This window comes from Ovis aries, chromosome X (assembly GCF_016772045.2).
Source record: "Ovis aries strain OAR_USU_Benz2616 breed Rambouillet chromosome X, ARS-UI_Ramb_v3.0, whole genome shotgun sequence".
NCBI lineage: Eukaryota > Metazoa > Chordata > Mammalia > Artiodactyla > Bovidae > Ovis > Ovis aries.
The window spans coordinates 46,301,370-46,328,366 of NC_056080.1; the positions used below are offsets into that span (position 1 = coordinate 46,301,370).

General features: G+C 41.0%; 1 protein-coding gene across 6 annotated transcripts in view; it reads right to left on the bottom strand.

The window, feature by feature from the left end:
* Positions 1–26,997, bottom strand: part of ARHGEF9 (Cdc42 guanine nucleotide exchange factor 9) — a 456,021-nt gene that overhangs the window by 316,708 nt on the left and 112,316 nt on the right. For 3 of the 6 annotated variants that reach the window (XM_015104868.3, XM_060407408.1, XM_060407409.1), the window contains 2 exons: positions 13,399–13,543; positions 2,908–3,002 (listed from right to left, as the gene is read on the bottom strand). In XM_015104868.3, coding sequence (XP_014960354.1) covers positions 2,908–3,002; positions 13,399–13,447 — 144 coding nt within the window. In that variant the 5' untranslated portion in view covers positions 13,448–13,543. Of the gene's footprint in view, positions 1–2,907; positions 3,003–13,398; positions 13,556–26,997 lie in introns of all 6 variants that reach the window. The other 3 variants (XM_060407407.1, XM_060407406.1, XM_060407410.1) reach the window with 2 other exon arrangements.

A 26,997-nucleotide genomic window follows, 5' to 3' on the forward strand; every position in this document is an offset into this window, starting at 1 on the left:
TTGAAATTTTCCAGGATGTTCACTTCCTCACCCATCCATCTTGCAGTTTCCCATGCAAGATGTGCTGATTGTTGTCTTCACAACAATCCTATACCTCTCACCACCCACTCTAAACACACACACCATTTTCAGAACTTCTGATCATTTTTCAAAGAACACCTCCTCTGGGATTCAGGACCTAATCTGTTTCCTTGACTTTTTCAAACAGTGAAGCACTTCTTTTACAAACTTGGGCTCGATCTTTTTTTTTCCTTAGGATGTACCCCACTGATCTGATTCCTCACTGGTTTATTGTTCTCTCCTAATTAGACCATGGATTCCTTGAGAGCATACTTGCCTTTTAAAATTCTGTATTTAAGCACCCAGCTCAGTTCCTGGCACATAGTCTGTCTTCTGAATGAAGAAATTAATGAATAAACAGACACAATGAGTGACTTAGAAAAAATCATTTCAGTTCCCAGAAAGATTCAGAATAAGGATCATTACTGTCCTCACAAATTTTTGAGGACAAATTAATTATCACAGGTTCAAAAATTCTAGCAAAATTATAGAACTCAAAAGCATATCAGTAACTGCCAGGGGAGTTGGAGGACAGAATGGAATATAAAGGGACATGAGGGAATTTTGGGGGGGTAATAAAATGTTCTATATCATGATTATGTTGGTAGTTATGTGACTATACATATTTTTCAAACTGTCTCAAATTTCACAGTTAAACTTGGTGAGTTTTAATTTGAGTAAATTATATATTAATAAAACTGAACCAAATTACTCTAGATTCTCTCTTATTAATCAGTTGATGAGGAGAAAGTAGTTTAGAAGAGTTGAGGAGGATGACCTTTGAGTTTCAGGATCCAATGTGCTTCTCCTGACTCTAGGTTATAGGCAACCTCTGGATCTGGTGAATTTTTTCTATACAGAGTAGAGATTCTGATCACAATAATATGTGTTAAAGTTTTTAAAATGCAGCCACATCCATTATCTCTTTGGAGCTTCATATCCTGAGAGGGCAAGGCATCGTACTATTGCCCCTATTTAACAGAGTCAGAGAATAAGTCTCAAGTTGATCTTAAACAATCTTAAGATTAGCAAACATAGCAAAACCAATATTGGACTCGGGTGTCTTGATTATCAAGTCTGTGTTAATTATACTACATCTAACTGTATTATCTTTCTAGCCTTCGATTTTAAAGCTCCTTTCTTTCTGAGAATCCAGACCATTTGATGTAAGCCATTTTTATTACTATTATTACTCTCATTCATGAAAATACTAAGGATGGACCAGGACTACAAAAACAATTGCTTAAGTATTTCAAGTATTGTGAATGCCATAGAGTTCCCCAAGGATTTCTTGGTGACTTCCATCATTCCCTTTAATCACTGAGTCTGGACAATTTATCCTGCTGGAACCACCTCCCTGGATTTCATTTCCTGAGGCCTTACAAAGTCTGGCTTCCCCAAAGCAAGGGCCTTATCACACATGACTAGTTGTTGCCTTTGAGCATACAAAAACTATTGATTAGAAGTATGCTGATCATTTGTTCTCTGAATAAAAAGAGGACCAGCATGGAGATCTGGCTGAAATGAAAACAGGTGTTCAGATTTGTCTGTTGATGCCGTTTGTATTAGGAGTAATGAATCAGTTTGAATCTGGACCAAGGAACTCAAGTGAGGGAAGAATGGCAAGAAAGGAAGTGAGCAGAGGCAGCAAACAGAAGGCAAGCCAAGTGCCATAAAACTTTTCCTCTGGGCCACACTTTGCAACTGCCAAACTAACAAAACAAAACAAAACTCTCAACTTCATGACACCTCTCCCTGACCAAGAGTTTTTGTCATGAAACAGGCTTGAACTGCTGTGACTAGATGTCTATTTCTGAGCAACAATATTCAAGTTGGAGGGTAATGATTAGTGAAAGCTAAGTCACTAGGCCAGATATCTCTGGGGATTGCATTCTTAGCTGTAATTTCTCACCGGGGTTTAACCACAGAGCTGTAGATACTTGTCCCTGCATAAACTGACTCATGCAGACATAGAGACATAATAGAAAACAGATATTGGCACACACCTCAAGCAAAAAGATGCCAATTAAGAGGCCCATTGATACAAATGCATACAAAAAAGTATCAAATGTCAAAATACCCAAAGATAAACTCAGATAAAAAGATATTGATATAGAGATATACAGATATATAGAAAGGGAGAGACAGAAAGGGGGCACACACAAACAAAAACTTCAGTTAGAAAAGCACATTGCAGTCATGCTCAAGGACAACCATACATGCATAAAGGAAGTACTCTAATTCAGATATGTAGATGGACAAAGATGCGTATATTTTAATAAGTATATGTGAACAAGCATGCACATGCACAGAGCTATAACAAGAAAAAACTACACTTACTACACTCACATAAGTACTCAACAGACACGGATATGAACACATGGAGGTAGAGAAGCCTCTGAACTCCTAAGCATCAGGTATTATATCTGCATTTATAAAACATCTTCTCCAAGGAAATGCATATAAACATGCCACCCATGTTTATGAACCCAAAGAATATAATAAAAGTAAATCAAATTACATATGCCCTAAAAATCTCACAGTCCACCATCCAGTCTGCTACAGGAAAGGCAGCCAAATACATTGGCAGCAGCAGGGTGTGTGGAAGTCATAAAAAAGTCTTCAATTTATCTCATAGGAAAATTAACCTCAGGGAGAAAAGGTTAATGCTCCTTTTTTTTTATAGTCATAAAATAAACCCATTTTAAAACCATTTAAAAAATTGTCTCCATTTCACATACTGGAAGCTCTAATATTTGCAGTTTGTCTAATAAAAAAAATCTTAGAGAAAATAAATGGTCTTGGATGCCCAGTAAGTTCCAAAGGAACTAAGAAAAGAGATCTTACCTCATTAATATGCTCAGTTCCTGGTCCCTGAGGTTTCAATAATCCACCAATGTTCTTGCAGGTTTCTAGTGTCTTGGAGCCCTGGTCCAAGTTATCTGTGGTAAAAGAATACCCTTTAGATTGAATACCGACTGCAGCTTCTTTTAGAGAGGTTTTGGCTGCTGGTCAACCTAGTATACCACTCAGAACCACCAGAACTGAGGTGAGTGAGGCATGGGAGGTAAGGTTATGCTCAAGTGATTCCACTAATGGGGAGAAATATCAGAAAGAGAAAATTTTTGAAAAATACCATTTAAAAATCACATAAAGCTATGCAGAAGTAAACTTAACCAAGGAGTTGAAAGACCTACACTCTGAAAACTATAAAATATTAATGAATGAAATTGGAGATGATAAAAGGGATGGAAAGATATCCAGTGCTCTTGAACTGGAAGAAGTAATATTGTTTAAATGGCCATACTCCCCAAAGCAATCTACAGATTTAAAGTAATCCCTACCAAAATACTCATGACATTATTCACAGAACTATAACAAATTATCCCAAAATGTATGTGAAGTGAAAGTTGCTCAGTCATTTCTTACTCTTTGTGACCCCATGGACTATACAGTCCATGGAATTCTCCATGCCAGAATATTGGAGTGGGTACCCTTTCCATTCTCCTGGGGATCTTCCCAACCAAGGATTGAATCCAGGTTTCCCACACTGCAGGTGAATTCTTTCCCTGCTGAGACACAAGGGAAGCCCAAGAATACTGGAATGGATAGCCTATCCCTTCTCCAGCGGATCTTCCCGACCCAGGAATTGCATTGCAGGCAGATTCTTTACCAACTGAGCTATGAGGGAAGCCCTCCCAAAATGTATATGGAACCACAAAAGATCCTGAAACCATAAAAATAATGAAATATTGCCATTTTCAGTGATGTAGGTGGACCTAGAGAATAATATGCTTAGTCTAATAAGTCAGAGAAAGAATGTACTATATGCTGCTGCTGCTGCTAAGTTGCTTCAGTTGTGTCCGACTCTGCAACCCCATAGACGGCAGCCCACCAGGCTCCCCTGTCCCTGGGATTCTCCAGGCAAGAAAACTGGAGTGGGTTGCCATTGCCTTCTCCCTATATGCTACTACTTACAGGTAAAATCTAAAAAAGAAAAAAAAAAGTAAATCAGCATGCAAAACAGAAACAGACTCACAGATATAGAAAATAAGCTTGTGATTGTGAAAGAAAAGAGTTAGGGGAGAGGGATAAATTAGGAGTATGAGATTAACAGACATACATGGTCTGACAGACATGGTCTGAGTTTCAGTCTGACCCTAACAAATTTTTCCTGTTTTTTTGCTGTGAGATTAAAAAGCAGTATAAAATCTTGTTCTTACCATAAATGTAGGTTTATGTTCCATATAAAGAAACTTAGTGGGAGAGTAGCAATGCCTGAAGAGCCTAGTGCTGTGCTCTTGATGTGGTGAGCAAGTCTGTGATGGATGGTGAATGTGTTTTCCTGAATTGTTATCACTCCAATGTTGTACTCTTCTTTCCTCCTTTATTTAGAGTATTATGTTAGTAATAATTTTAGAATAATTTTTTTGCCTACAATTTTCCTAATAATTTTTGATGATATAACTTTTCATCCCCCCGTCTACCCAAGGACCTCATTCTTTACTAAAGCTTCTTATTTTGGTATATTTTAGTAGGGTTCAAAACAAATATGTACCAGTATAATTGTCATTTTAACTTTTATATATACCATTGACTTGGCTTACAATAGTTTTATGATTTTAATCACTTATATAGGCCATTTGGTTATCATTTATAAAAGAATAATGTGAAGCTAAAGTAATTGCTAAGCTCGGAATGGAAATAAAATCTTCAAGAAAAGTAATTGCCTCTGCTTTATTATGTGCTCAAAATAAATACTGGAAATACTCAGGCACTGAACATGGGATTAAGGGCACTGTTGTTTTAATCTGGTGTATTTGCTTAGAGGAGACAAAATGCAAAAATGGACTGCTAAGTAGATGTTAAAATGTTGTGAAATAGTCTATGTTGCTACTGTTTGGGAATTTGCCCATTTATTGGCTTCAAAAATGAAATTTTTAATAACATAAACTATTATATATAGAATAGATAAGCAACAAGGATATACTATGTAGTATAGGTAGTTATACCTATTATCTTACCCATAACCCATAATGGAATATAATCTACAAAAATACTGAATCCCTATGACATGCCCGTGAAAGTAACATAATACTCTAAATCGACTACACTTCAGTTTTTAAAAAAAGAAAACCTGTAAGAGAATTCAGGTCTTCTAACACCTGGCTCAGTCATTAAGCAAGGTTAAAGGATACCTTCACCACAGATATACTAAACTAATAGATAAAGATATATCAGCTTGTTTTTACCTTGCTGCAGCCAGTGTCTTGGTTAGCATTGCTTACAACTGCCCCAGAGCCATTTAACTGAGTGGCATTAGGTTCTTCTTGCTATACCTTCCAACACTCTAGATCAATATGAACCATCCTCAGTGGGAAATTATTTGATTGTCATTGCCAAAAGAGCTTCTGAGTCAGTCAAGCTTCAAGAGGTTTGAGCACAGCTCAGCAAATATGTGGGGTGATATGCATAAGGGTAATGCTTTCATAGGGTCTGCTCTGGAATTCTGGCCCTTTCAAGTAGGAAGCGCCCCCCCCCAAACACACACACACACACACACACACACACACACACACACACACACATTTCATTTGGGCTTCCCTCGTGGTTCAGATGGTAAAGACTCTGCCTCCAATGCAGGAGACCCGGGTTCAATCCCTGGGTCAGCAAGATCCCTTGGAGAAAGGAATGGCAAACCACTCCAGTATTCTTGTCTGGAGAATTCCATGGGTAGAGGAGCCTAGCAGGCTACAGGTGATGGGGTTACAGAGTCTGACATGTCTAAGTGACTAACACTTCCACTTTTTCAATACTTCATTTAGAAAGTAAATCTCATTTCCAATATTGCCATATATATATATATATATATATATATATATATATACACACACACAATATTATCATAATATAATTGATTTTACATATATATATATATAATCAACTGTGTAAGGGCACTGGATAGGTATGAGACATAACTCTTATTTCTTAACTTGTTTATTGTTATTACTATTACTATCATTCCCATCTAGTTGTATAGCACCTCAGAGCTTATAAAGCACTTTTATGTTTGCTATCCACTTTGAGCTTGTAAAGTTCAAATTATTACCCTAACATTACAGTTAAGAAAACTAAGTCTCAAAGTAAAGTTATTTATTCCAAATCACATCGCTAATAAGTGACAGAGCCAAGAGTCAAATCCAGGTATGTCTGATTTCAAAATTTTTGCTCCTTCCAGCACACTAGGCTATTGGAGAGCAAACTCCATTGACTTTCTAATTTTGTTCAATAAATATGTGTTGAGTGAATGAGAAAATGAATGAACAATCAGAGGAAGTAGCAAATTCAGGTTGGGACCCATAGTAATGTCTGTTTGTGAGTATGTGGGGTAAGTCCTTGGGTATTCAGAACTGGTAGAGAGCAGTGGGGAGAAGAAAACTGCCATCACTGAGCACCCTGCAAGCCAGAAACTGTGGCAGGGACATTAATGGATTCTGTTTCACTCAATCAATCTTCACAATGATCCCATGAGTCAGATATTATCCAGCATCTTGTTCCTCAGATGGTGAAACTGAGGTGCAAAGAGGTTATGCAATTTGCACAAGGTGGTGGAACAGAAATTTGAACCTGGGTCTGTTCAACTTAAAAGCTGATTCTTTTCACTATAATAGTCTGCCTTTGGAAACTCCTGATTAGAAGCCAAGAGAAAGGAACTGGTAGGGTGTTTATAGAGAAACATCTAACGACAGAGACTGAGCACTAAAAAACAAACTGAAGTCCTTCAGGCCTTGAGCAATATGCAGGTCAGGAAGCAACAGTTAGAACTGGACATGGAACAACAGACTGGTTCCAAATAGGAAAAGGAGTACGTCAAGGCTGTATATTGTTACCCTGGTTATTTAACTTCTATGCAGAGTACATCATGAGAAACGCTGGACTGGAAGAAACACAAGCTGGAATCAAGATTGCCGAGAGAAATATCAATAACCTCAGATATGCAGGTGACACCACCCTTATGGCAGAAAGTGAAGAGGAACTAAAAAGCCTCTTGATGAAAGTGAAAGAGGAGAGTGAAAAAGTTGGCTTAAAGCTCAACATTCAGAAAACAAAGATCATGGCATCCGGTCCCATCACTTCATGGGAAATAGATGGGGAAACAGTGGAAACAGTGTCAGACTTTATTTTTCTGGGCTCCAAAATCACTGCAGAAGGGGATTGCAGCCATGAAATTAAAAGCTGCTTACTCCTTGGAAGAAAAGTTATGACCAACATAGATAGTATATTGAAAAGCAGAGACATTACTTTGCTGACTAAGGTCCGTCTAGTCAAGGCTATGGTTTTTCCAGTGGTCATTTATGGATGTGAGATTTGGACTGTAAAGAAGGCTGAGCGCCGAAGAATTGATGCTTTTGAACTGTGGTGTTGGAGAAGACTCTTGAGAGTCCCTTGGACTGCCAATCCAACCAGTCCATTCTGAAAGAGATCAGCCCTGGGATTTCTATGGAGGGAATGATGCTAAAGCTGAAACTCTAGTTCTTTGGTCACCTCATGTGCAGAGTTGACTCATTGGAAAAGACTCTGATGCTGGGAGGGACTGGGGGCAGGAGGAGAAGGGGGCGACAGAGGATGAGATGGCTGGATGGCACCACGGACTCAATGGACATGAGTCTGAGTGAACTCCGGGTGATGGTGATGGACAGAGAGGCCTGGCGTGCTGCGATTCATGGGGTCACAAAGAGTCGGACACGACTGACCTACTGAACTAAAATGAACTGAACTGAAACAAAACTTAACGGGAATGGGATCCTTGGATCTCATTGCTATCACAGTCAAGGTTGTAAGAAGAGCTGAAACAGTCTTCCCAAATGGGATCCTGATATCATCCTCCTTCCTAGGGATATTTTTAACTCAAGTGTCTGTTTGGGACCTTGAAAACATGGGAACCACTTATATCCCTGAGATGAAAGTGCCAAACTCAGGGGTACATTTTCCCACCCATAGCTTATAAATAAGCCCATAACAGTCCTCAAGGTAGCTATTAATCCTGAATTTGCCAGACTCTCCCTAAGGGAGAGTTATTTGCTTGTTATTTGCTGTTAACAGTCAGGAGGATGGTGGGAGTGGGTCACTGTGATGCAATTGGCAGTGGAGTGGAGCAGCTGCTAAAAAGCTTTTGAATTGCTAAGGGGTTGGGCTCATTTTCTAAGAGGAAGAGAGGAAGGAAACAGCTCTGACCATATCCCCTGCTTTATACCCCTGGCCTGCGGCAGGGAGGAGCGATCCCAGGTCCAAGGAGCAGTGGCTGTGCGGGCTCAGGAGGGCCTAGAGGAGCCATCCCACGTTGAAGGTCAGAAAGGGCGGTGGTGAGGAGATACCCCTCATCCAAGGTAAGGAGCAGCAGCTGTGCCTTGCTGGAGCAGCCATGAAGAGATACCCCACACCCAAGGTAAGAGAAACCCAAGTAAGATGGTAGGTGTTGCAAGAGGGCATCAGAGGGCAGACACACTGAAACCATACTCACAGAAAGCTAGTCAATCTAATCACACTAGGACCACAGCCTTGTCTAACTCAATGAAACTAAGCCATGCCTGTGGGGCAACCCAAGATGGGCGGGTCATGGTGGAGAGGTCTGACAGAATGTGGTCCACTGAAGAAGGGAATGGCAAACCACTTCAGTATTCTTGCCTTGAGAAACCCATGAACAGTATGAAAAGGCAAAATGATAGAATACTGAAAGAGGAACTCCCCAGGTCAGCAGGTGCCCAAAATGCTACTGGAGATCAGTGGAGAAACAACCCCAGAAAGAATGAAGGGATGGAACCAAAGCAAAAACAATACCCAGCTGTGGATGTGACTGGTGATAGAAGCAAGGTCCAATGCTGTAAAGAGCAATATTGCATAGGAACCTGGAATGTCAGGTCCATGAATCAAAGCAAATTGGAAGTGGTCTAACAGGGATGGGGGAGCCTGGTGGGCTGCCATCTCTGTGGTCACACAGAGTCGGGCACGACTGAAGTGACTTAGCAACAGCAGCAGCAAACAAGAGATGGCAAGAGTGAACGTCGACATTCTAGGAAGCACCGAACTGAAATGGACTGGAATGTATAAATTTAACTCAGATGACCATTATATCTACTACTGCGGGCAGGAATCCCTCAGAAGAAATGGAGTAGCCATGGTGGTCAACAAAAGAGTCTGAAATGCAGTACTTGGATGCAATCTCAAAAACTACAGAATGATCTCTGTTCATCTCCAAGCAAACAATTCAATATCACGGTAATCCAACTCTATGCCCCAACCAGTAATGCTGAAGAAGCTGAAATTGAATGGTTTTATGAAGACCTACAAGACCTTTTAGAACTAACACCCCAAAAGATGTTCTTTTCATTACAGAGGAATGGAATGAAAAAGTAGGAAGTCAAGAAACACCTGGAGTAATAGGCAAATTTGGCCTTGGAATGCAGAATGAAGCAGGGCAAAGACTACTAGAGTTTTGCCAAGAAAATGCACTGGTCATAGCAAACACCCTATTCGAAACACAAGAGAAGACTCTACACATGGACATCACCAGATGGTCAACACCGAAATCAGACTGATTATATTCTTTGTAGCCAAAGATGGAGAAGCTCTATACAGTCAACAAAAACAAGACCGGGAGCTGACTGTGGCTTAGATTATGAACTCGTTATTGCCAAATTCAGACTTAAGTTGAGGAAAGTAGGGAAAACCGCTAGATCATTCAGGTATGACCTAAATCAATCCCTTATGATTATACAGTGGAAGTGAGAAATAGATTTAACGGCCTAGATTTGATAGATAGAGTGCCTCATGAACTATGGAATGAGGTTCGTGACATTGTACAGGAGAGAGGGATCAAGACCATCCCCATGGAAAAGAAATGCAAAAAAGCAAAATGGCTGTCTGGGGAGGCCTTAACAATAGCTGAGAAAATAAGAGAGGTGAAAAACAAAGGAGAAAAGGAAAGATATAAGCATCTGAATGTAGAGTTCCAAAGAATAGCAAGAAGAGATAAGAAAGGCTTCTTCAGCGATCAATGCAAAGAAATAGAGGAAAACAACAGAATGGGAAAGACTAGAGATCTTTTCAAGAAAATTAGAGATACCAAGGGAACATTTCATGCAAAGATGGGCTCGATAAAGGACAGAAATGGTCTGGACCTAACAGAAGCAGAAGATATTAAGAAGAGGTGGCAAGAAAACACAGAAGAACTGTACAGAAAATATCTTCATGACCCAGATAATCACTATGGTGTGATCACTCATCTAGAGCCAGACATCCTGGAATGTGAAGTCAATTGGGCCTTAGGAATCATCACTACGAACAAAGCTAGCGGAGGTGATGGAATTCCAGTTGAGCTATTTCAAATCCTGAAAGATGATGCTGTCAAAGTGCTGCACTCAATATGCCAGCAAATTTGGAAAACTCAGCAGTGGCCACAGGATTGGAAAAGGTCAGTTTTCATTCCAATCCCAAAGAAAGGCAATGCCAAAGAATGCTCAAACTACTGCACAATTGCACTCATCTCACATGCTAGTAAAATTCTCAAAGCTCAAAATTCTCCAAGCCAGGCTTCAGCAATACGTGAACCGTGAACTTCCTGATGTTCAAGCTTGTTTTAGAAAAGGCAGAGGAGCCAGAGATCAAATTGCCAACATCTACTGGATCACCAAAAAAGGAAGAGAGTTCCCGAGAAATATTTATTTCTGCTTTATTGACTATGTCAAAGCCGTTGACTGTGTGGATCACAATAAACTGTGGAAGATTCTGAGAGAGATGGGAATACCAGACCACCTGACCTGCCTCTTGAGAAATCTGTATGCAGGTCAGGATGCAACAGTTAGAACTGGACATGGAACAACAGACTGGTTCCAAATAGAAAAAGGAGTACCTCAAGGCTGTATATTGTTACCCTGCTTACTTCTATGCAGAGTACATCATGAGAAACGCTGGACTGGAAGAAACACAAGCTGGAATCAAGATTGCTGGGAGAAATATCAATAACCTCAGATATGCAGATAACACCACTCTTATGGCAGAAAGTGAAGAGGAACTAAAAAGCTTCTTGATGAAAGTGAAAGAGGGGAGTGAAAAAGTTGGCTTAAAGCTCAACATTCAGAAATCCAAGATCATGGCATCTGGTCCCATCACTCCGTGGGAAATAGATGGGTATACAGGGGAAACAGTGGAAACAGTGTCAGACTTTATTTTGGGGGCTCCAAAATCACTGCAGATGGTGACTGCAGCCATGAAATTAAAAGACGCTTACTCCTTGGAAGAAAAGTTATGATCAACCTAGATAGCATATTCAAAAGCAGAGACATTACTTTGCCGACTAAGGTCCATCTAGTCAAGGCTATGGTTTTTCCAGTGGTCATGAATGGATGTGAGGGTTGGACTGTGAAGAAGGCTGAGTGCCGAAGAATTGATGCTTTTGAACTGTGGTGTTGGAGAAGACTCTTGAGAGTCCCTTGGACTGCAAGGAGATCCAACCAGTCCATTCTGAAAGAGATCAGCCCTGGAATTTCTTTGGAAGGAATGATGCTAAAGCTGAAACTCTAGTTCTTTGGTCACCTCATGTGCAGAGTTGACTCATTGGAAAAGACTCTGATGCTGGGAGGGACTGGGGGCAGGAGGAGAAGGGGACGACAGAGGATGAGATGGCTGGATGGCATCACTGACTCGATGGACGTGAGTCTGAGTGAACTCTGTGATTTGGTGATGGACAGGGAGGCCTGGCGTGCTGCGATTCATGGGGTTGCAAAGAATCCAACATGACTGAGCGACTGAAGTGAACTGATCTCCCAGGGGATTATGAGAGCATGCCTTATTCTCAGGCATAGGACTTAGAAATTTTGGTAGGTATGTGCTGCCACTTTGATGCCTTGATATGTGTCCACTACTTGCAGTCTTCTTTAAGGGGAAGGAGGTGACTGGTTATTTCAGTACAGTTGAGCTTGAAAGTAATCAAAGCTTGTAATTCCAATGTTTAAGACTGTTCTAGAACTGTAGTAAAATTACATTCTGACATAGTTGAAAGTTAGGAGCTTGAAGTCCTGTCTTAACTCTGTTATGAACTCACTTATGACCTTGAACAGGTCCCTTTCCCTGTATCAGCCTATTTCCCCATTCATAAATCAAGAGGACTGAGCAACCTCTAAGGACCCTCCAAGTGTTGACAGTGAAGGATTATCTCCCTTCAGAATTCTTCACTCTTTCCTTTCACCACCTCGCTGGCTTCTGGGGATTTCTGAGGGAGATGATGCTACAAAAGACCCAAACTTGCAATTTCTTTGGCTTCTACCTTAACGGAATTCTGGCAAGGAATCACAAGGTTGGATATAAGCTCCAAGTCAAAGCATCCCACATGTTCTCCATACATGAAGTGAAGATAATAAAAATAAGTGGCCAGTTCAGAGCAGCTACAGATCTTTTGGGATTGAGGGAATCATTGGCTCATAGAGAAGTAGGATCAAGGTTCCCAGAGCTTGTAACACTATAAAAAACTTTGGAAAGGAATGTTATGAAATCTTGTGTATCCTTAGTATTCATGCAAATTATGTTGCTGTAAAATGACTGGTGGTGGGGTCTGTTAGGAGACTGTTAGGGTGTGGTCTAAGGCCCATGGGTAAGAGAGCATGGATTCTCCCAGTTGTACCAAAAGGTGGAGCTTTACTTGCAAGTGACAATAGTCTAGCAGGCAGGGTCAGAGGCCTGAGTTAGAAAAGATATACCCTGAAGCTCTAGGAGGTAACTGGTTTTGGTTGGGGGAAATCTCTGTGTTTTGAGTGAGGTAAATGAAGTTGCCTTGAGCCTTGAGGGGCTTTCCATGGTCAGTGGTCAGCAAAACAGGGGAGGACCTGGGACCCACAGAGAGTAAGTCTAAGCAAGATGCAAAAGAGACAGAGCTAGAATGACACCTTGGGAGATGGGAACAATGGGACTGGTCCATTTGAGGCCAGGAGGAAGGTGTATATAGGCGTACTATGAAAATGGTGAAGAGGGGGAACTAGAGAATATGAGACCTAGAAGGTACTGGGTACAGAGGGCCTGGGGGGAGGGGGGAAATAAGGCTTTAGCAAGATATTTGAGTGTTTTGAGATTAAAGGCCCCAAATAAGAAAACAAGAGCATGGAGAGGGAAAAATCTATACCTTGTCATTACTAATGTGAATTTTCAAGTGCCGATGAGGGAGAGTACTAGGGAACTGAGGGGAAGGGTTTTCAGGGAAGTAGGATAATGTCAACACAATCTGTCTGTGCATGAGGCCTGCCAAGCATGTCCCACCTCAAGAAAAAAAAAAAGGCATAAAAGGCATACCTGTGCAAAGCTTCTTGGATCTCCTCCAACCCACTTTATCCAGCTCCATGGGGATGTTCTGTGAGATAGACAGAGAATGGCATTTTTCCAGAAGGATTTTGAGTGGTGCAGTCCTTGGTGATGGTTCAGCTGGGGGAAAGAAAGTCTGCAAAGAAAACTGTTCACGATCAGTTACTCATGGGGTTGGGGTGTGGGCCAACACTTTGCTTAAACAGAGGAGCTTCCAATCTGAAATATCATCTGATCCAGCCTTCAAATTCCAGCAGGGTTACTATGTATTATCAATAAATGTGATCATAGATCCAACTACAAAGAGCTTAAAAGACATCAAGGAGTGTAGAAAAGGAAATTAAACTAACTTATTTAAAGAAAATAGCATCTGTTTACTCTTTCTTAGGTATTTTTTTGTGTGTTTGGTTAGTGTTAAGGTAGAGGAAGTGAGGATTCTGCATCCACTATAAACATTAACCTTTACTCAATGTGAGGTCTGGAGCAAGTTAATTTATCTAAATCTCAGTTTCTTCACCTACATAAAAGGGACTGTGATAACAACTAACTTGTAGAATTATTAGGATTCAAAAATGAGATAATGCATATAAAGCACAAAAATGAGAATGAGAGAGAGTAAGAGACAATGATTGAAAGAGAGACAAACTTTCTCTTGCCAGAAGCACATTTTAGCCAAGACCAAGTCCTCTCCTTTGATATCAACATAACCATCTGTTTTCAATCCCAATCCTTCTTTCTTTTCCAAAGTCCTGACATCCAAGTGGAAAAAGAGGGAAGTAACTAACATCTGTGAAATAACTGTATAGCACAGTATTATGTATTAGATACCCTACTGAGTATATTTATGCATATTGTCTCATTCAGTCTTCATAACTACTCCATAAGGTAGCTAGTAACCCATTTTACAATAAGGAAACCAAGGATCAGAAAAAATAAATGAGTTGTCCACAGTCTCACAACTACTAAATTGAAGGTCTATCTAACTACAGACCAGAAAAGATAAATAGTTCCTTGAGCTGACATTCTTAAAGTTCCTCCTCAATATTCCTAAGTCACATGAACATAGTACAGGTTTCTTCCACCTGTACTAAGAGGATTGGATGTGGAGAGAAGTTAACAATTTGGATGGAACAAGAGTAAAAATCTAATAAAAACTTCAATTAAATAAAGTCTGTATATGCATTAATATACAGTATTTGTCTTTCTCTTTCTGACTTACTTCACTGTGTATAATAGGCTCTAGGTTCATCCACCTCATTAGACATCCTGTATGGGAAAGGAGTTTAGGGGAGAATGGCTACATGTATATGTATGGCTGAGTCTCTTGGCTATTTACCAGAAATTATTGCCACATTGACTATACTCCAGTACAAAATGAAAAGTTAAAAAGAAAAAAATTAAAATAAATAAAGCTCAGAGATCAGAACGGGGAGCTCTTAGGACCTGTAATGATAGCAGAGTCCAACAAGAAGAAGAGTCCTTTCCTTGCAAGTGAAGTGAAACTGTTAGTTGCTCAGTCATATCTAACTCTTTGCAACACTATGGAGTATATCCCACCAGGCTCCTCTATCCAGGAGATTCTCCAGGCAAGAATATTGGAGTGGGTTGTCATTCCCTTCTCTAGGGGATCTTCCCCACCCAGCGATCAAATCCCAGGGATCCCAGCCAGGGATCTCCTGCATTGCAGGCAGATTATTTACCATCTGAGTTACCGGGGAAGCCCTTCTTAGCAAGGACTAAGTCAATGAAAAGCCATGGGCTTTTTGTTTACTATAGCCCTCCCAACTTACTTTTCATCTCTAAGAATGTGTTCTTGGGGATTCCCTGGTGGCACAGTGGTAAAGAATCTGCCAGCCAATTCAGGAGACACAAGTTCAGTCCCTGGTCTTGGAAGATCCCACGTGCCATGGAGCAACTAAGCCTGTGAACTATAACTATTGAGCCTATGCTCTAGAGCCTAGGAACCACAACTACTGAGCCCATGGGCCACAACTACTGAAGCCCAGGCACCCTATAGTCCACGTTCTGCAGCAGGAGAAGCCACCACAATGAGAAGCCCGGGTACTGCAACAGTATATTAACACATATATGTGGAATTTAGAAAGATGGTAATGATGACCCTTTATGCTATACAGCAAATGAGACAAAGATCTAAAGAACAGACTTTTGGACTCTGTGGGAGAAGGCAAGGGTGGGATGACTTGAGAGAATAGCATTGAGACATGTATACTACCAAATGTGAAATAGATCACCAGTCCAGGTTTGATGCATGAGACAGGGTCCCCAAGGCTGGCACACTGGGATGACCCGAGGGATGGGATGGGAAGGGAGGTGGGAGGGGGGTTCAAGATGGGAAACACATGTATTCCCATGGCTGATTCATGTCAATGTATGGCAAAAAACACTATAATTTTGTAAAGTAATTAGCCTCCAATTAAATAAACTTAAATAAAAATGAACTCTAGGTATAAACTATTATCTACACTGTCCCTGGAGACCTCAGTCCTCAGGAAAAGTAGACAGAGCCAACCAATTTTTAAAAATAGCAATAAGAAAGAATCCAAGAGACCTCTTTGGGGTAGAGAAATGCCCTACCTTTAGCTCTCCTTAGCACTTGCATTGCACCTAGAGAACAAGTCAGTCTCAGCCCCTGTGAGACATTATATGGGAGACCTTTTGTCTATGTAAATGACCTCCTCCTAAACCCCAAACCCCAAGTCCTTTGTTCCTATGCTATGACAATTGGGCAATTTCAGTGAGAGATGTGCTTATGGGCAAATAATCAGGACTCAAAGGAGCTCAAATAGTCACCTTTATATGCTCTTGGGACCCAGGTGCTAATCAAAGTTCAGAAAGATAAATCTCCAGGGTCTCAACTTCATCCTACATGGAAGATCCCATACCCTACTTTTTTACTCCTACAGCAGTCAAAGTACCAGGACACAACTCCTAGATTCACCACTCTCAAATCAAGCTGTGGAAGGAAAAAAGAGGATCTTCAGTACACCTCTGAACCCCTGGGAGACCTCTGATATCTATTCAAGACTACAAATTAGTGCCATTCAGATGAATATTCAGGAAACTGAATTTCTCAGGTTAAGCCTACTGCTCTGCTTATACTTTATTACAATTACCCTCTTGATTTGCTTTTCCCAGGGAAACTCTTTCCATATTTATTATACTCAGATCTCATAAGCTTCATGCCCTCCACTCCATGATGTGGCACCTCTTTCTTGTCTGTCTGGCTGGCTTAGGCTATTCATAGGAACATCCTTTAAGACTGGCCATCACCAAGGTCACCAAGTGCCTGAACAAGTGTAACTGTTGGTGTGCCTTGATCTGGGCATAAAAAACAAAATTGTGCCAATGGTAACTTGCTTGAGTGCTCCCTATTGGGCATTACTGTACCCTTTGCCAACCTAACACAAGTCAATGGAAGTTGGTAAGGTTCCACTATCAATTCTGCAAAACCTAAATGAGTTAACTCGGAAGGAAAAAATATCTTAAAGGTCAGGGAAGTTGAAATAATGTCTGGCATCATGCCCATATGCTTTGTGTTACCCTTGGTGAGATGGAAAACCACTCATTAAGATGCCTAGTGATCTCTTCATTGGGGCACTTAACTCATCCTCCCACTGTAACTAGACTATGGAGCTACTGAACTCCTCTCAACTCTGGGTTGCTAGATTCAAATATGCTAAAGCTAAAAGCTTCCCAGGACACGCTTCAGAAGGAATTACCTGATGTGAAAGTCTAACCACCAATCCTTGGGACTGGAAATGGAACCTTCTTCCCAAAATTAGAAAACAAGTGGCACAGTGTATGGCTATTAGACCTACAATAATACCAATAACTTCCCTAACAATAATAATGGAGTCTGGTTTGCAGATGCCCACATACAATTATATACATCTATTTGAGTTGAGATTGGGGGAGGATCTGGGGAATGTATGGGGAACAAATCTCTGAAACCCTGACTAAGATTGTGGAAATAGATGAGGAATAAGACCATGCTACACTAACCAGTCCATGCACACCCTCATAATGTTATCTCACTCACCTTCTGAAATACCGTTTATCAACTAATGAGAATACATCCCTCATGCCAAACATCACCCTCAATAGTGACACAGTATACAAAATGGGGGTATCACCACCAAGCACAGGCCTCCATCCAATGTACAGGGAACAGATTCACCCAACTAGGGCTAAATCTAACAACCTAGGTCAGCCCCCATTAGGTGGGAATGTCCCTTGTAGGAATGGTATATCATTTCTTATGTCAAAGGTCTCTATATTTTATTCTCCTGACCAAATGGTATAGGATCTGCACAATAGTCCTGATGGTTCCAAGAGTCTGGTTTCTCACCACTGGAAAACTTAGGACAACCTCAGGGGCTATCTCCAACTTGAGTTCATTCCTGGAACAGGCAATAGAAGAAGTCACATACCAACACTAATGCGACCTCCCCTCTTACCAAATACCATCCAATTGGAGAGGCACATACATGAGTGATAATCCCATCTTGGGAAGACTGTGAATAGGACATTCTATAGCTACAAGGCTCTTTTGGTTTGTGGGGATCACCCTCCTCACAAGAGCATTGCTTAATATTTCAATAATAATGCAACAGGGATGGGAAGCCACAGTATCAGCTCTAGAGGCTCAACAAAAGTCTATATACAGCTTGGCAGGGGTGTTACTCCAAAATAGGCAAGCTATAGATCTTTTGAATGCAGAACAAGGAGAAACCTGTGCCATTCTGAATGAGACTTGCTGTTTCGGAGGTAAAGCCTCAATCAAAATTGAAGAAAGCTTTCAGTTCTCAAAAAGACTATATAAATAATCTAAGATCTTAATGATTGAGCAGGGGCACCTCCAGATTGGCTCCAGTCCCTCTTTGGGATCTTTTCTCGGAGTGGAGGGATTTGGAGTTGGCTACTGCCCCTGCTGATCCCTGTCGTCACCATACTAATTCTGCTCATCGTTGCTCCATGCATTATCAGTTGTTTAACCCATTTTATTTCTGCCCAGGTAACCGAATTACAAAATGCCATAATGCTCCAGAGGGAACACACAGAACTACAGATAAATACTGATGGTATCTACCACTTGCCCTTAGATAGACACTGTCACCCAGACCCTGAGGACCCCAAGGCCTAAGAATGGCAAAAGGGGGAGGCTCAACACCCCTTGCCACCCTAGCTCAGCAGGAAGTAGTCAGAGGGATCTTGGTGTCTCTACTCCCAAAGAATTGGGCCTCCCATCTCTTGAGGGGGGCATGTTAGGCAGTTAAGAGTAGGAAGAAAAAGGTCCAAAATTGCAGTCAGAGAACGTGATGACTAGGAGATCACATGCACACAGAGGGTGAACAGAAAAAAAAAAAAAAAGGAGAACTGTGGAACTGATTGAAGACTTCTGCTGGGAAAATATGCCTGGCACATCTGCTTCCCTGTTTGGTCTCAGGCTCATGCTTCATTTTCATAGGGCACAAGCAATTAAGCCCCAAGTAACATCCAGGGGAGGGAACAAATGATATAAAAATGAAAGCCCCAGGGGAGGGAACAAAGGATATAAAAATGAAAGCCAAGATTGAACGGGACCACTCCTGCAGGGTTGGGCCTGTTCTCATGTCTCAAGAGGGTACTGCTTACTGCTTGCTCAATAAACCTTGCCTCCCCAAGCTCTCCTGGTCTGCCATTTCAATTCTTTGCTATGACAAGATAAGAACCAAGGGAGAGAAAATTGACCTACCACTTTACTTCCCCACAACTTAGTGTCAGTAGATTGGCTTTGCTGCCCATCAGGTGAGTGGGCCAAGTCTGGTTTAGAAACAAGAGCAAAACTAAAAAAGAAGAGGAAAGATTCATATTCTTTCCTGTCAAGGACTCAGCCAATGAAAAGCCATGGACTCTTTGTTTACCATAGCCTTCCCAACTTTCTTTTCTCCTGTATAAAAGTGTTCTCCTTCCTTTTCTGTTAAAGGACATGTACATGGCCTGCCAAAGTTGCAGACCATGAATTGTATTTCTTTGCAGCTTTCCAAGAAACCCATCTTTGCTGGAGAAATATCTGGCAGTCTATTTGTTTTAGGTCAACACGGGTAAGGTTCTCTGCCAAATTGGTAACCAAGTTTCCAAGGGCTGAGACAAATTCTTAGGCACAACAAAAGCCACTGGGTAGTACTGAAAATAAAGCAGTAGAAAGTACAAGTTACTGTACTAAATTGGTATGAATCCTTAGACATGGTCTCAAGGTTGCTTTTTATAATTCTCCTTAATCCTAACTAAGTCTACCTCCTAGATCCATAAATTGTTAGAGCTGGAAAGCCTCTTATGGTTATACAGTCTAACTCCCTCATTAAACAGATGGAAAAAAAAACCTGAGCCCCAGAAATGGAAGGGACTAGATCATTTAATTCCTTTGATTTTGGATAAAGGGAAGGGGAAATACCTGCAGAGCATGAAGTCAAATTCTACAGTAAGATTTTGGAGATACTTGCCCCTAAATCCTCTTTATATGATCTGAACATTTTCACTTATCTGGTCACAATTACTGACAGCCCACTAATTTCAACATCATTTGCAGCAGGGGTTCACCATTTTCTGTGAGGATGAAAACAGACCTCCATATTAATTAGCCTAATTCAATCACTTTCCAGGCTGTAACTGGGACCAGAGCTCTAGTTGGAGGAGCATACATTTTATTAGGGCTGCCATGACAAATCAGCACAAACTGAGTGGCTTAAACAACCAGAATTTCTTCTCACAGTTCTGGTGGCTGGAAGTTTGAAATCAAGGTATCAGCAGCGACATGCTCTCTATGAAGACTCCAGGGATTAATATTTCCTTGCCTCCTAGCTCATGGTAGCTCTCAGTAATCCTTGGAATTCCTTGGCTTGCAGGTACATTACTCCAACCCTTGTATCAGTCATTCCATGGTCTTCTTCCCTGTGTTTTTGTGTTATTGTGCAAATTTCTCAATTCTCATAAACACATCAGTCATTGGATTAGGGCCCACATTAATCCAGTATGATGCCATTTTAACTTGACTACATCTACAAACACCGTATTCCTAAATAGGAATATACAGTTGACAATATACAGTTCACATTCACAAGTACTGAGGATTAGGACTTGAAGATTTTGTGAAACACTATTCTATGAAATTCAGGAGGACATATCCTTTTGGAAACTGAGCTTGGAAGGATACCAGAACTAAGCAGCTTTAAGCTTAGAGGACAAGGGTAGAGGCTTCCAAATCAGTCAGAGGCTAAGAAAAACAAGGTAAAAGGCAGCCAATTGTACTTTTACTAAGGCACACTATGAATTAAGGTTACACTATCCATAGCCTATAATGTCTTTAAGGAAAATATACTGCTGCTGCTGCTGCTGCTGCTGCTGCTGCTGCTGCTGCTGCTGCTGCTGCTGCTGCTAAGTCGCATCACTTGTGTCCGACTCTGTGTGACTCCATAGATGGCAACCCACCAGGCTACTCCATCCATGGGTTTTCCCAGGCAAGAGTATGGAGTGGGGTGCCATTGCCTTCTATGGAAAATATACTACTGGCTGCCAAATTGGGGCTGCCACAGCATCAACTTCACAATTTGGTGCATTCAGAAACACCTTGATGCGGTACTCATTTTGGACTTTTTTCTTCCTTTTAAAGTGTCCTTGAAGGACTGGATAGCAAAACCCACAAGTGGTGGGGGGGCAGTCTTACTCAGGGAGTGCCCTGCCCACCCCTCCATAGAGAGAGAGAGAGAGAGAGAGAGAGAGAGAGAGAGAGAGAGAGAGATCTCAGTCAGTTCAGTCGCTCATATCAATCAGTCAGTTCAGTCACTCAGTCATGTCCAACTCTTTGTGACCCCATGGACTGCAGCACACCAGGCATCCCTGTCCATTACCAACTGCCAGAGTTGACTCAAAGTCATGTCCATTGAGTAGGTGATGCCACCTAACCATCTCCTCCTCTGTTGTCCTCTTCTGTCTTCAATCTTTCCCAACATCAACGTCTTTTCCAATGAGTCAGTTCTTCTCATCAGGTGGCCAAAGTATTGGAGTTTCAGCTTCAGCATCACTCTTTTCAATGGATATTTATGACTGATTTCCTTTAGGATGGACAGGTTGGATCTCCTTGTAGTCCAAGGGACTCTCAAGAGTCCTCTCCAACACCATAGTTCAAAAGCATCAATTCTTGATTTCTCAGCTTTCCTTATAGTTCAACTCTCACATCCATACATGACTACTGGAAAAACCATAGCTTTGACTAGATGGACATTTGTCAGCAAAGTAATGTCTCTTCTTTTTAATACACAGTCTAGGTTGGTCGTAGCTCTTCTTCCAAGGAGCAAGCATCTTTTAATTTCATGGGTAGAGTCACTATCTGCAGTGATTTTGGAGCCCAAGAAAATAAAATCTGTCACTGTTTCCATTGTTTCTCCACTTATTTGCCATGAAGTGATGGGACCGGATGTCATGTTTTTTGAATGTCGAGTTTTAAGCCAGCTTTTTCACTCTCCTCTTTCACTTTCATCAAGAGCCTCTTCAGTTCCTCTTCACGTTCTGCCATAAGGGTGGTATCATCTGTGTATCTGAGGTTATTGATATATCTCCTGGCAATCTTGATTCCAGCTTGTGCTTCATCCAGCTCAGCATTTTTCATGATGTACTCTGCATAAAATTTAAATAAGCAGGGTGACAATATACAGCCTTGACTTATTCCTTCCCCAATTTGGAACCAGTCTGCTGTTCCATGTCTGGTTTTAACAGTTGATTCATGACCTGCATACAGATTTCTCAGGAGGCAGGTAAGGTACAGGGGTTAATAATTGGCCACCTGTTGCTCTGGCTAAGCCATGGGAAAAGAATAAAAGCAAAATATAGCAATACAGTATAATCTAAAGTACCGAAAGAAGGGAACGATGAGCAATGTTTCTCAACGATTCGTAAAAGTTCCAATAGCCAGCCCTCACTTATTTTCTTTTTTTGCCCCCTCACCCCCATTTTTAAAACCTGCCTTAAGAAGCATATATATGGCTGCTATCATTCTGAGCTTTCTGAATTTCCCATGTTTAACCCCAGTTTCAATGCCAGAAAGAGTATTACTTAATGCAATAGGGGATTTTCAAGACCTCATCCCACTGTTCTTCAGGACCCTGCACCGATATATCAACTTTAGCTTTGCTCTCAGCGATCCCTCACTTTGGAGCCCCGTGTTGGGCACCACTTGCTGTGGTCAGCACAGCAAGTAGGGATCAAAGTGGTCGATGCACAGTTTGGGAAAAAGAAGCTAGAGACAGAATTAAACCTTTAAAGATGGGACTGGGGGACTCAAGACCTCTTGGATCAAGAGCCCCGTTCCTTGGAGTCACATCACTTTTATTTAGTGTCTTGGCAAGCAGAAAGTATCTGCTGTGCTATGATGAAGTCAGCCTCCTGTATCCCCAGTCACATCTCTTATTTTATTGATTACTTTGAACTATGTTTGTTATTTTCTTGTAGAACTGGTATCACCCAGCTGGAGGTCATAGACCCACATATGCCTTGGGAAAATGTCTTCGTGTGTGCACAAGCAGTATTCTAAACAGGGGCTGACCCAGCATTCCTAGGTCCACACTATATTTTTCCTTAGCTTTGCAGGGCTTGACGACCCCAACTAATCAACCTGATGTACTTCGGTTTAGATTATACTGTATTGCTATATTTTGCTTTTCTTCTTTCCCCATGGTGTTTTCCTCATGGCTCAGCCAGAACAACAGGTGGCTGAATATTAACCCCTGCAATTCCAGTTCTAACTGTTGCTTCTTGACCTGCATACAGATTTCTCAGGAGGCAGGCGAAGGAAGTCTGGTATTTCAATCTCTTGAAAAATTGTTCACACACTTTGTTGAGAAAAAGGAAGATATAAGCATCTGAATGCAAAGTTCCAAAGAATAGCAAGAAGAGATAAGAAAGCCTTCTTCAGCGATCAATGCAAAGAAATAGAGGAAAAAAGCAGAATGGGAAAGACTAGAGATCTCTTCAAGAAAATTAGAGATACCAAGGGAATATTTCATGCAAAGATGGGCTCGATAAAGGATAGAAACGGTATGGACCTAACAGAAGCAGAAGATATTAAGAATAGGTGGCAAGAATACACAGAAGAACTGTACAAAAAGATCTTCATGACCCAGATAATCACGATGACGTGATTACTCATCTAGAACCAGACATCATGGAATGTGAAGTCAAGTGGGCCTTAGAAAGCATCACTGTGAACAAAGCTAGTGGAGGTGATGGAATTCCAGTTGAGCTATTTCAAATCCTGAAAGATGATTCTGTGAAAGTGCCACACTTAATATGCCAGCAAATTTGGAAAACTCAGCACTGGCAACAGGACTGGAAAAGGTCAGTTTTCATTCTAATCCCAAAGAAAGGCAACGCCAAAGAATGCTCAAACTACCACACAATTGCACTCATCTCACATGCTAGTAAAATTCTCAAAGCTCAAAATTCTCCAAGCCAGGCTTCAGCAATACGTGAACCGTGAACTTCCTGATGTTCAACTCGGTTTTAGAAGAGGCAGAGGAAACCAGAGATCAAATTGCCAACATCCGCTGATCATCGAAAAAGCAAGAGAGTTCCAGAAAAACATCTATTTCTGCTTTATTGACTATGCCAAATCCTTTGACTGTGTAGATCACAATAAACTGTGGAAAATTCTGAAAGAGATGGGAATACCAGACCACCTGACCTGCCTCTTGAGAAATCTGTATGCAGATCAGGAAGCAACAGTTAGAACTGGACATGGAACAACAGGTTGGGTCCAAATAGGAAAAAGAGTACGTCAAGGCTGTATCTAGTCACCTTGCTTATTTAACTTATATGCAGAGTACATCATGAGAAATGCTGGACTGGAAGAAGCACAAGCTGGAATCAGATTGCTGGGAGAAATATCAGTAAACTCAGATATGCAGATGACACCACCCTTATGGCAGAAAGTGAAGAAGAATTAAAAAGCCTCTTGATGAAAGTGAAAGAAGAGAGTGAAAACGTTAGCTTAAAGCTCAACATTCAGAAAACGAAGATCATGGCATCCAGTCCCATCACTTCATGGGAAATAGATGGGAAAACAGTGGAAACAGTGTCAGACTTTATTCTGGGGGACTCCAAAATCACTGCAGATGGTGACTGCAGCCATGAATTTAAAAGAGGCTTACTCCTTGGAAGAAAAGTTATGACCAACCTAGACAACATATTGAAAAGCAGAGACATTACTTTGCTGACTAAGGTCTGTCTAGTCAAGGCTATGGTTTTTCCAGTAGTCATGTATGGATGTGAGAGTTGGACTGTGAAAAAGGCTGAGCGCCGAAGAATTGATGCTTTTGAACTATGGTGTTGGAGAAGACTCTTGAGAGTCCCTTGGACTACAAGGAGATCCAACCAGTCCATTCTGAAGGAGATCAGCCCTGGGATTTCTTTGGAAGGAATGATACTAAAGCTGAAACTCCAGTACACTGGCCACCTCATGCAAAGAGTTGACTCATTGGAAAAGACTCTGATGCTGGGAAGGATTGGGGGCAGGAGGAGAAGGGGTCGACAGAGGATGAGATGGCTGGATGGCATCACTGACTTGATGGACGTGAGTCTGAGTGAACTCCGGGAGTTGGTGATGGACAGGGAGGCCTGGCGTGCTGCGATTCATGGGGTTGCAAAGAGTTGGACATAACTGAGCGACTGAACTGAACTGACACAGTCAAAGGCTTTGGCATAATCAATGAAGCAGAAGTAGATATTTTTCTGGAATTCTCTTGCTTTTTCTATGCTCCAACAGATGTCAGCAATTTGGTCTCTGGTTCCTCTACCTTTTCTAAACACAGCTGAAACATCTGGAAATTCATGGTTCATGTACTGTTCAAGTCTGGCTTGGAGAATTTTGAGCATTACTTTGCTAGTATGTGAGATATGTGTGTGTGTGTGTGTGTGTGTATAAATATATATAAATATATAAATGGCTAACCTAATACCTTCCTTAGTTTAAAACAAAAAAAATAAACCAGCTATACCATAATGGGTGTTACAGATGCAAATAAAACATTAGGAGAGTTAATGTTAATTAGGTTGATTAACAAGGAAATAAGATAAAACTGAGGAGAAACTCTAGAGACTTCTTCCCAACAAGGTGGAAATGTTAAAAAGACTCACCTCCCCACCTCCCAGAGTATTGCAAATAAAAGCAAAAATAAACAAATGTGGCCTAATTAAACTTAAACACTTTTGTACAACAAAGAAACCTATAAGGTGAAAAGACAGCCTTCAGAATGGGAGAAAATAATAGCAAATAAAGCAACTGAAAAAGAATTAATCTCAAAAATATACAAGCAACACCTGCAGCTCAATTCCAGGAAAATAAAGGACCCAATCAAAAAATGGGCCAAAGAAAAAAACAGACATTTCTCCAAAGAAGACATACAGATGGCTAACAAACACATGAAAAGATGTTCAACATCACTCATTATAAGAGAAATGCAAATCAAAACCACAATGAGGTACCATTTCATGCCAGTCAGAATGGCTGCGATCCAAAAGTCTACAAGCAATAAATGCTGGACAGGGTGTGGAGAAAAGGGAACCCTCTTACACTGTTGTTTGGAATGCAAACTAGTACAGCCACTATGGAGAACAGTGTGGAGATTTCTTAAAAAACTGGAAATAGAACTACCATATGACCCAGGAATCCCACTGCTGGGCATACACACTGAGGAAACCAGAATTGAAAGAGACGTGTGTACCCCAATGTTCATCACAGCACTGTTCATAATAGCCAGGAAATAGTAGCAGCCTAGATGTCCATCAGCAGATGAATGGATAAGAAAGCTGTGGTACATATACACAATGGAATGTTACTCAGCCATTAAAAAGAATACATTTGAATCAGTTCTAATGAGGTGAATGAAACTGGAGCCTATTATACAGAGTGATGTAAACCAGAAAGAAAAACACCAATATAGTATATTAATGCATATTGATAGAATTTAGAAAGATGGTAACAATAGCCCTATATGTAAGACAGCAAAAGAGACACAGATGTATAGAACAGTCATTTGGACTCTGTGGGAGAGGGAAAGAGTGTGATGATTTGGGAGAATGTCATTGAAACATATATATTATCATATGTGAAATGAATCACCAGTCCAGGTTCAATGCATGATACAGGGTGCTCGGGGCTGGTGCACTGGGATGACCCAGAGGGATGTGTTGGGGAGGGAGGTGGGAGAGGGGGTTCAGAATGGGGAACACAAGTACACCCATGGTGGATTCATGTCAATGTATGGCAAAACCACTACAGTATTTTAAAGCAATTAGGCTCCAATTAAAATATTTTTTTTTAAAAAGAGCAAATATTAAAAGCAGCATAGATCAGTATGAAACAATAATTATTTTTTCAGCAGAAGTGACAATAAAATATTTTAATGCAGATACAGATCATTTAGAAGGCAAGGAATCTCACAATCTGTTATCAAAAGTATTTCAACATTCCAAGAAAATTTTGTTCTCTTAACAAAGAGAGAAAACCAAACTCTAGGCCTACACCTGCCTACCTTCAGT